The 10,589-nt window shown below is 44.0% G+C and overlaps 1 protein-coding gene across 4 annotated transcripts in view; it reads right to left on the bottom strand.

Annotated features, from left to right (window-relative positions):
- Positions 1–10,589, bottom strand: part of LOC122539576 (AP-3 complex subunit sigma-2) — a 95,551-nt gene that overhangs the window by 36,672 nt on the left and 48,290 nt on the right. For 3 of the 4 annotated variants that reach the window (XM_043674573.1, XM_043674572.1, XM_043674570.1), the window contains one exon: positions 4,456–4,527. The exons of the other annotated variant lie outside the window; for it this stretch is intronic. In XM_043674573.1, coding sequence (XP_043530508.1) covers positions 4,456–4,527 — 72 coding nt within the window. The remainder of the gene's footprint in view (positions 1–4,455; positions 4,528–10,589) is intronic. 4 annotated transcript variants of the gene reach the window in all.

Raw genomic sequence — 10,589 nt, forward strand, 5'->3', positions numbered from 1 at the left:
CGGGGAGTGGAAGAGATGCGGTGGAGGGCATCATCGACCTCGTCGGGGGGGAAATTGCGGTCCTTGAAGAAGGAGGCCATCTGGGGTGTGCATTTTTGGCACTGGTCCTCCTGGGAGCAGATGCAGCGGAGTCGAAGGAATTGGGAGAATGGGATGGCGTTTTTACAGGGGGCAGGATGGGAGGAGGTGTAGTCCAGGTAACTGTGGGAGTCGGTTGGTTTGTAGTAGATGTCCGTGTTGATTCGGTCGCCTGAGATAGAAATAGAAAGGTCGAGGAAGGGGAGGGAGGAATCTGAGACTGTCCAGGTGAATTTGAGGCCTGAAGGGAAGATAAATTTTAAATATAAAAACTTACCTTAGGTATAAGCAGAGCGCACACTGAGCAGACGTGGACACGGGACTGCTGTTAAGTGAGGCTTTATTAGATTAGGAAGAGGCTTTATATCTGGATAGTTGCTTTATCCAAAACACTACTTGGGTAGTGTCTCCCACCCATTCTTCTCCTCTAACCAAAAAAAGGGGTTCTACGTGCCAGATTGGTAAGGTGACTTTTCTTTTTGTTTTTCAGTAGTCTTGTTGGAAATTTAGAATAGTGGGAATGGAGGTTCGGGTAGTTGAATGCTACTCCTGCAGAATGTGGGAGGTAAGGGTCACCACTACTGTCCCTGCTGACAGCATCTGTGGGAAGTGCATCCAACTCCAACGCTAACTCCAACTCCAACTCCTCGAAACCACATTAAAGAACTGGATCTGGAGGAACTTTGGATCATTCAGGAGGCAGAGGGGATTATTGAGAGGAGTTACAGTGAGGTAACTCAGGTAAAAGAAGGTAGATGGGTTACTGCCAGGGGACGGAAAGGGAACCAGCAGGCAGTGCAGGCATCCCCTGTGGCCGTTCCCCCTCAATAACATGTATATTGTTTTGGATACTGTTGGTTGGGGGGGGGGGGGGGAATCATCTTACCAGGGGTAAACCACGGAGTCTGTCCCTGTTGCTCAGAAGGGAAGAGGAGTAGAGCATTAGTCACTGGAGACTCCATAGTTAGGGAGAAAGATAGGAGGTTCTGCAGGAACAAGAGAATCATGGTTGGTGTGTTGCTTCATGATGCCAGGATTTGTGATGTCTCAGATTGTGTTTTCGGGATCCTTGAGGGGCAGGGGAGCAGCCCCAAGTTGTGGTTACATAGATACCAACATAGGAAGAGAGATGGGGATTTAAGGCAGAAATTCAGGGAGCTAGGGTGAAGGCTTAGTGCTAGAACAAACAGAGTTGTTATCTGTGGTTTGTTGCCATGCCAAGTGCAAGCGAGGCGAGGAATAGGGAGAGAGAGGAGTTGAACACGTGGCTACAGGAATGGTGTAAGAGGGCAGGTTTTGGATTCCTGGATAATTGGAGCACTTTCTGGGGAAGGTGGGACCTCTACAACAGGATGGTCTTCACTTAAACCAGAGGGGTACCAATATCCTGGGGGGGGGATATTTGCTAATGCTCTTAGGGTGGGTTTAAACTAGCACAGCAGGGAGATGGGAACCTAAACTGTAGTTCGAGTATACAGAAGATTGAGAGTAGTGAGGTCAGAAATAAGGTTTCAAGGTCACAAGAAGACACCGGCAAGTAAGAAGTTGGATTGAAGAGTGTCTACTTCAACGCCAGGAGCATCCGGAATAAGGTGGGTGAACTTGCAGCATGGGGTACGGGGATTTCAATGTCATGGCCATTTCGGAGACATGGGTACAGCAGGGACAGGAATGGTTATTGCAGGTTCTGGGATTTAGATGTTTCACTAAGAACAGAGAAAATGGTTACAAAAAAAAAAAGGGGTTTGAGGTGGTGTTGTCAGTCAAGGACAGTATTACGGCGGCAGTAAGGACATTTGAGGACTTGTCTACTGGGGTAGTATGGGCTGAGGTCAGAAACAGGAAAGGAGAGGTCACCCTGTTGGGAGTCTCCGAATAGTTCCAGAGATGTAGAGGATAGGATAGCAAAGATAATCTTCAACAGGAGCGAGAGTGACAGGATAGTTGTTATGGGGGACTTTAACTTTCCAAATATTGTCTGGGAATACTATAGTTCAAGTACGTCAGATTGGTCAGTTTTTGTCCAATGCGTGCAGAAGGGTGTCCTGACACAGTATGTAGACAAGCCAACAAGGGGCGAGGCCACATTAGATTTAGTACTGGGTAATGAAACCGGCCTGGTGTTAAATTTGGAGGTAGGTGAGTATTTTGGTGATAGTGACCACAATTCAGTTATGTTGACTTTAGTGATGGAAAGGGATAGGTATATATCACAGGACAAGGGTTATAGCTGGGCAAAAGGCAATTACAATGCGATTAGACAAGATTTAGGATGCATAGGATGGGGAATGAAACAGCAGGGATGGGCACAATTGAAATGTGGAGCTTATTCGAGGAACAGCCACTGCTGATCCTTGATAAGTATGTACCTGCCAGGCAGGGAGGAAGTTGTTGACTGCAGGAACCTTGGTTTACTAAGGAAATTGAACCTCTTGTCAAGAGGAAGGAGGCGGCTTGTTAGGATGAGATGTGAAGGCTCAGTTAGGGTGCTTGAGGGTTACAAGGTAGCCAGGAATGGCCTAAAGAGAGAGATAAGAAGAGCTAGGAGGGGACATGAGAAGTTGTTGGCGGATAGGATCAAGGAAAACCTTAAGGCCTTCTGTAGGTATATCAGGAATAAAAGAATGACTAGAGTAAGATTAGGGCCAATCAAAGATAGTAGTGGGACGTTGTGCGTGGAGTCAGAGGAGATAGGGGAAGCGCTAAATGAATATTTTTCGTCCGTATTCACACTGGAAAAAGATAATATTGCCAAGGAGAATTCGGAGATACAGGCTATTAGACTAGATGGTACTGATGTTCACAAGGAGTTGATGTTAGCAATTCTGGAAAGTGTAAAAATAAATAAGCCCCCTGGGCCGGATAGGATTTATCCTGCGATTCTTTGGGAAGCCAGGGAGAAGATTGCCAAGGCATTTTTAAGGCATCATTATCTACAGGTATAGTGCCAAAGGCTGGAGAATAGCAAATGTTGTTCCCTTGTTCAAGAAAGGCAATAGAGACAACCCTGGTAATTAGATCAGTGAGTCTTACATCTGTTGTGTGTAAAGCATTGGAAAGGATTATAAGAGATATAATCATCTGGAAAGGAATAAGTTGATTTGGAATGGTCAACATGGTTTTGTGAAGGGTAGGTCGTCCCTCACAAACTATTGAGTTCTTTGAGAAGGTGACCAAACAGATGGATGAGGGTAAAGTAGTTGATGTGGTGCATATGGACTTCAGTAAGGTGTTTGATGAGGTTCCCCATGGTAGGCTATTGCACAAAGTACAGAGGCATGGGACTGAGGGTGATTTAGCAGTTTGGATCAGAACTTGGCGAGCTGAAAGAAGACAGAAGGTGGTGGTTGATGGGAAATATTCATCCTGGAGTTCAGTTACTAGCGGTGTACTGCAAGGATCTGTTTTGGGGCCACTACTGTTTGTCATTTTAACAAATGACCTGGATGAGGGCATAGAAGGATGGGTTAGTAAATTTGCAGATGACATTAAGGTCAGTAGAGTTGTGGATAGTGACGAAAGATGTTGTAGGTTACAGAGGGACCTAGATAAGCTGCAGAGCTAGGCTGAGAGGTGGCAAATGGAGTTTAATGCAAAAACATGAGAGGTGATTCACTTTGGAAGGAGTAATAGGAATAAAGAGTACTAGGCTAATGGCAAGATTCTTGGTAGTGTAGGTGAGCAGAGAGATCGCAGCGTGCAGTTACATAATTTGGAGATGCCGGTGTTGGACTGGGGTGTACAAAGTTAAATATCACACAACACCAAGCTATAGCCCAACAGGTTTAAGTGGAAGCACTAGCTTTTGGAGCGCTGCTCCTTCATCCACCTTCGACCACCTGATGAAGGATCAGTACTCCGAAAGCTAGGGCTGCCAGTTACACAGATCCTTGAAAGTTGCCATTCAGGTTGATATGGTTGTTAAGACATACAGTGTGTTAGTTTTTATTGGCAGAGGGATTGAGTTTCGAAACCACAAAGTCATGCTGCAGCTGTACAAACTCTGTTGCAAGCTGCACTTGGAGTATTGCATGCAGTTCTGGTCACCGCATTATAGGAAGGATGTGGAAGCTTTGGAAAGGAGATTTACTACGATGTTGCCTGGTCTGGAGGGAAGGTCTTATGAGGAAAGGCCGACAAGAGGGGAGGGGGAGGCCACACTCGATCTGGTGCTGGGTAATGAATCAATGCTTAACAGATTTACTTCAGTAATAATTTAGAAATCTAACATTCACTCATATTAAACTGCATTGCTTTCATGATGCTAAATTAAGCATTTAGAAATTAAGAAATGGAGATTGTCAAATAAAATTGAATTTCAAAGCAATTAAAGACAATTTCACACAACACATATAACAATAGCAGATACTAACATACCTTATCCATATGGAATATAAGGTCCAGCTCACAGACATTCTCAAAACACTTGTCCAATGTTTCCACAAATACCTGAAGAAACAAACAAGCAGCAGCTGTTCCTCAGTCTGACAATTCAATATTTTCTAATCAACATTGAACCCAGGCCTCCTAGTTTAGAGATAGGGACATTATCATTGCACCAAAAAACCCCTGTCAGACCTATAAACGGCCAGTGACTGCTTGCCCTAAAATGTAGCCCCTCAGTCAGCCAGAAACTGGGAGAGGCAATGGACAAGTGGTATTTTTGCTGGACTGTTAAATCAGACAGGTTGACTCTGATTAGCCATGGCACTGCCCTGAGAACTGAATCAGCAAATGACTGTCATTATTTTATTGAGTTGAAACAGCTGTAGTGCATAGAACATCTTCCTAGACCAATAGCCTGAACTTCTGGATTACTAGTCTAGTGATGTTACCACTATGGACTATCCTAATGTATGCCACACATAAAACTTTGTCAGAATGTCTTTTTTTTCAGCAATATAGATTGCTTTGAGAGACATTAAAAGCTGAATCACTGGACTGACAGTGGTTCACAGCCTACATCAAGCAAATGTATCTCATTTAAAAGAATGATAGACAGATGGGGAACCTATCTGTCGGTAACTAATTAATTAAAGGTTTAACTTAAAATCATAGGTAAAGCATAAAAAGAGGCCATTGTCCATTAGGCCAAGAGCAACTATGGATTCCTTAGCAAGGTTATCCAATTAATCCCACTGCCCAGTAACCCCACAAATTTCACTCTTAAATATTTATCCAATTCCCTTTCAGTAGTTATGACTGAATCTGATCCCACTGGCAGCTCATTCCAGATTACCATTCTCTCTGTAGGGGACAACTCCCTTACCCAAAGTCTCTCTGCCTTGTTTGGTGCGTTTTGTGGTCACCAAATGGTTTGTCAGAGAGAACAGTTTCACCTTAGTTAGTCTAATGAAACACTTTATGATTTAGAATACCTGTCTCTTTCTTTGCTGTTAGAAGAAAAATCCCAGCTTTTCTGATCTCCGAACACAAGTGAAGTCCGACATCCGGAACTATTTTGGCAAATGCCCTCTGCACCCAGAGTAAGGACTAGACATTCTTCCTAAAGTGTGGTGCCCAGAATTGAATTGATATTTCAATTAGGATCAAAATAATGATTTGTAGAAGTTTAATATAACTGCCTTGTTTTTCTATGCTTTACCTCTAATTATAAAGCCGAGAACCCAACACAATATTTGTAATAACTTTCTCACTTTGCCTTGCATGCACCTTTCTAAGGTTTTTTGGATAGACATGGTCTCTTCATTTCTGCACCTATTTTAAAATTATGTAATTCCACATATGTTCCTTCTACCAAAATTCATCACTTCACAATTCTCCATGAAATCACATCTCCCAAGTAACTGACCATTTCATGAATTTCACGCACATTCCTCATCAGTGTTTATTACATCATCTGCAAACTCTGAAATTATACCTTGAAAAAATGCAGGTTGTTAATATAGCAGGGATGGCAGTGCAGGGAGAGCAATGTTCATCCTGCATGATGTTTGAGGTGAGGGATGCCATTCATGTCCCAACCAAGTACATCTGCAGGAAGTACACCAACAACATAGGTAGAAAGAGGGATAGGGATGTAAGGCAGGATTTCAGGGAGCTAGGGTGGAAGCCGAGAGCTAGAATAAACAGAGTTGTTATCTCTGGTTTATTACCCATGCCACATGATAGCGAGGCAAGGAACAGGGAGAGATATCAGCTGAACACATGGCTGCAGGGATGGTGCAGGAGGGAGGGTTTCAGGTTCTTGGATAATTGGGGTTCATTCTGGGGAAGGTGGGACTTGTACAAACAGGTCTTCATTTGAACCAGAGGGGTACTAATATCCTGGGTGGGAAATTTGCTGTTGCTATTCGGGTGGGTTTAGACTAGCTCAGCAGGGAGATGGGAACCGGAGTGTAGTTGCAGTGCACAGGAGGATGAGTGTAGGAAGGACAGGGACAGGATTTCAGGATCACAGGAATGTGCTGGCAGACAGCAAACTGGTTTGAAGTGTGTCTATTTCAACGCCAGAAGTATCCGAAATAAGGTAGGTGAGCTTGCAGCATGGATAGGTACCTGGGACTTTGATGTTGTGGCCATTTTGGAGACATTGATAGAGCAGGGTAAGGAATAGATGTTGCAGGTTCCAGGCTTTAGATCTTTCATTAAGAACAGGCAAGGTGGTAAAAGAGGGGGAGACATGGCCTTGTTCGTCAAGGATAGTATAATGGTGGCTGAAAGAACTTTTGATGAGGACCTGTCTACTGCGGTAGTGTGGGCTGAGGTTAGAAACAGGAGAGGAGTTTTTTATAGGCCTTCGCAGAGTTCAGGGAGGTGGAAGAGAGGATTAGCAAAATTATTCTGGGTAGGAGTGAAAGGAACAGGATGGTCATTATGGGGGACTTTAATTTCCCCAACATTGACTGGAAATGCTATAACTCCAGTACATCGGATGGATCAGTTTTTGTCCAATGTGTATACGAGGGTTTCCTGACACAGAATGTCAAAGGGCCGACAAGAGGGGAAGGGGAGGCCACACTCGATCTGGTGCTCGGGGTAATGAACCAGGCCAGGTGTTTGATTTAGTTGTTGGTGAGCACTTTGGAGAGAGTGACCATAATTCAGTTACATTTAGTTTAGCGATGGAAAGGGATAGGTACATGCCACAGGTCAAGAGTTATCGATGTGGCAAGGGCAATTATAATGCGATTAGGTAAGAATTAGGATGCATAGAATGGGGTAGCAAAATGCAGGGGATGCAGACAATTGAAATGTAGAGCTGGTTTAAGGAACAGATATTGTGTGTCCTTGATCGGTATGTCCCTATCAGGCAGGGAGGAAGCGATAAGGTAAGGGAACTGTGGTTTACTACAGAAATTGCATCTCTTGTTACGAAGAAGAAGGAGATTTATGTGTTGATGAGGCAAGATGGTTCAGATGAGGCGATGGAGAGTTACAGATCAGCTAGGAAGGATTTAAAGAGAGAGTTAAGAAGAGCAAAGAGAAGACACAACCAGTGTTTAGCAAATAGAATAAAGGAGAACCCTAAAGGTTTGTCTGGGTATGTGAGGAACAAAAGGATGATTAGGGTAGGAATAGGGCCAATCAAAGACAGAAGTGGGAAGTTGAATGTGGGCCCTATGGAGATCGGAGAGGTGCTAAACAAACATTTCTCATCGGTTTCCACTCAGAAAAGCAGAATATTGTAGAGGAGAAGAATTAGGTACGAGATATTAGACTAGAATGGATCGAGATTAGTTACGAACAGGTGTTATCAATTCTAGAAGGAGTGAAAGTAGACAAGTCCCCTGGGCCGGATGGGATTTATCCGAGGATTCTCTGGGAAGCTAGGGAGGAGATAGCAGAGCCTTTGGCTTTAATATTTGAGTCGTCATTGTCTATAGGTTTGGTACCAGAGGACTGGACTATTGCAAATGTTGTACCCTTGTTCAAGAAGGGCAGCAGAGATGACCCAGGTAATTATCAACCAGTGAACCTTACTTTTGTTGTAGGAAAGGTTTTGGAAAGGATTATAAGAGATAAGATTTATAATCATCTAGCAAGCAACAATTTGATTTCAGATGGTCAACATGGTTTCGTCAAGGGCAGGTCATGTCTCACAAACCTTATTGAGCTTTTTGAGAAGGTGACCAAGCATGTAGATGAGCGTAGGGCAGTTGACGTGGTATACATGGACTTCAGTAAAGCCTTTGATAAGGTTCCACATGGTAGGCTGTTGGAGAAAATGCAGAGGCAGGGAATTGAAGGTGAGTTAGCAGTTTGGATTAGAAACTGGCTTTCTGTAAGATGGCAGCGAGTAGTGGTTGATGGAGAGTATTCAGCCTGGAGTCCGGTTACTAGTGGTGTGCCACAAGGATCTGTTTTAGGACCACTGCTGTTTGTCATTTTTATAAATAACTTAGACGCAGGCATATGTGGATGGATTAGTAAATTTGCAGGCGACACTAAAGTTGGTGGAGTAGTGGACAGTGTGGAAGAATGTTACAGGTTGCAGGGGGACTTGGATAAACTGCAGAATTGGGCTGATGGTGGAAAATGGAGTTCAATGCAGCTAAATGTGAGGTGCTGTACTTTGGGAAGAATAACAGGAAGGCAGAGTACTGGGTCAATGGAAAGATTCTTGGTAGTGTGGATGTGCAAAAGGATCTTGGAGTCCATGTACATAGATCCCTGAAAGTTGCCACCCAGGTGGATAGTGCTGTTAAGGCAGCATACGGTGTGCTAGGTTTCATTGGTAGAGGGATTGAGTTCCGGAGCCGCAATATCATGCTGCAACTATACAAAACACTGGTGTGGCCACACTTAGAATATTGTGTACAGTTCTGGTCCCCATATTTCGGGAAGGATGTGGAAGCATTGGAAAAAGGTGCAGAGAAGATTTACCAGGATGTTGCCTGGTCTGGAGGGAAGGTCTTATGAGGAATGGCTGAGACACTTGAACCTGTTCTCATTGGGAAGAAGAAGGCTAAGAGGGGATTTAATAGAGACATACAAGATGATCAGAGGATTAGATAGGGTAGACAGTGAAAGTCTTTTTCCTAGGATGATGACATCAGTGTGTACGAGGGGACAGAACTACAAATCGAGGGGTGATAGATTTAAGACAGATGTCAGAGGCAGGTTCTTTACGCAGAGAGTGGTAAGGGCGTGGAATGCCCTCCCTGCTAATGTAGGGAAAGAGAGGTCTGCAGATGCTGGAGATCAGAGATGGAAATGTGTTGCTGGAAAAGCGCAGCAGGTCAGGCAGCATCTAGGGAACAGGAGAATCGACGTTTCGGGCATTAATTCTCCTGTTCCCTAGATGCTGCCTGACCTGCTGTGCTTTTCCAGCAACACATTTCCATCCCTGCTAATGTAGTCAATTCAGCCACATTAGGAAGATTTAAACAATCCTTAGATAAGCACATGGATGATTTTGGGATAGTGTAGGGGAACGCGCTGAGAATAGTTCACAGGTTGGCACAATATCGAGGGCCAAAGGGCCTGTTTTGCGCTGTACTGTTCTATGTATCAAAAACATCAGTGATCCTAACACTGGCCTGAAGTAACATCACTATAAAATATCCCTTCAGTCTGAGGAAACAGTCAGTAATTCACTCGAAGACATTCTCAAAACACTTATACAATGTTTCCACATGTACCTGAAGAAACAAACAAGCAGCAGCTGTTCCTTAGTGTGACAATTCAATACTTTCTTATCAACATGTTCGGAGGTATTGAACCCAGGCCTCCTAGCTTAGATGTAGGGACATTATCATTGCACCACAAGACCCCTGTCAGACCTATAACAGGCCAGTGACTGCTTGCCTTAAAATATAGCCCCTCAGTCATCATGGCAATTTGTGGATCTATGCTACCATTATCCCTTTGATCTCATGGCTTTCAATTTTACTATCATCTCTTACGTATAAGAGGAGGTGATAGATTCAATAACAAATTCAATTTTAAAAATGTGAAACTAAGAGTCTAACAATGACCATCAATCCACAGCCGATTGTCAGAAAATCCATCTGGTTCACTGATGTCCATTTGGGAAGGAAACTGTCATCCTTTACTTGGTCTGGCCTCCAGACCCAAATCAATGTGGGTGACTTTTAACTGTCCTCTGAGCAATTAGGCTGGGCAACAAATGGTGGCTATGCCCTCAGACCACAAATTAATGAAAACATTTGGTGCTTTGTATAAGTCTGTATGAACATTATCAACTGTATAAGCTCGGCAAAAACAATGACTGCAGATGCTGGAAACCTAATTCTGGATTAGTCGTGCTGGAAGAACACAGCAGTTCAGGCAGCATCCGAGGAGCAGCAAAATCAACGTTTCGGGCAAAAGCCCTTCATCAGGAATACAGGCAGAATGCCTGAAGGGTGGAGAGATAAGTGAGAGGAGGGTGGGGGTGGGGAGAAAGTAGCATAGAGTACAATATATGAGTGGGGGAGGGGATGAAGGTGATAGGTTGGGAGGGGTGGAGTGGGTGGAGTGTGGAAAAGAAGATAGGCAGGTAGGACAAGTCATGGGAACAGTGCTGAGCTGGAAGTTTGGACCTA

Source organism: Chiloscyllium plagiosum, chromosome 32 (genome assembly GCF_004010195.1).
Source record: "Chiloscyllium plagiosum isolate BGI_BamShark_2017 chromosome 32, ASM401019v2, whole genome shotgun sequence".
In the NCBI taxonomy this organism is placed as follows: domain Eukaryota; kingdom Metazoa; phylum Chordata; class Chondrichthyes; order Orectolobiformes; family Hemiscylliidae; genus Chiloscyllium; species Chiloscyllium plagiosum.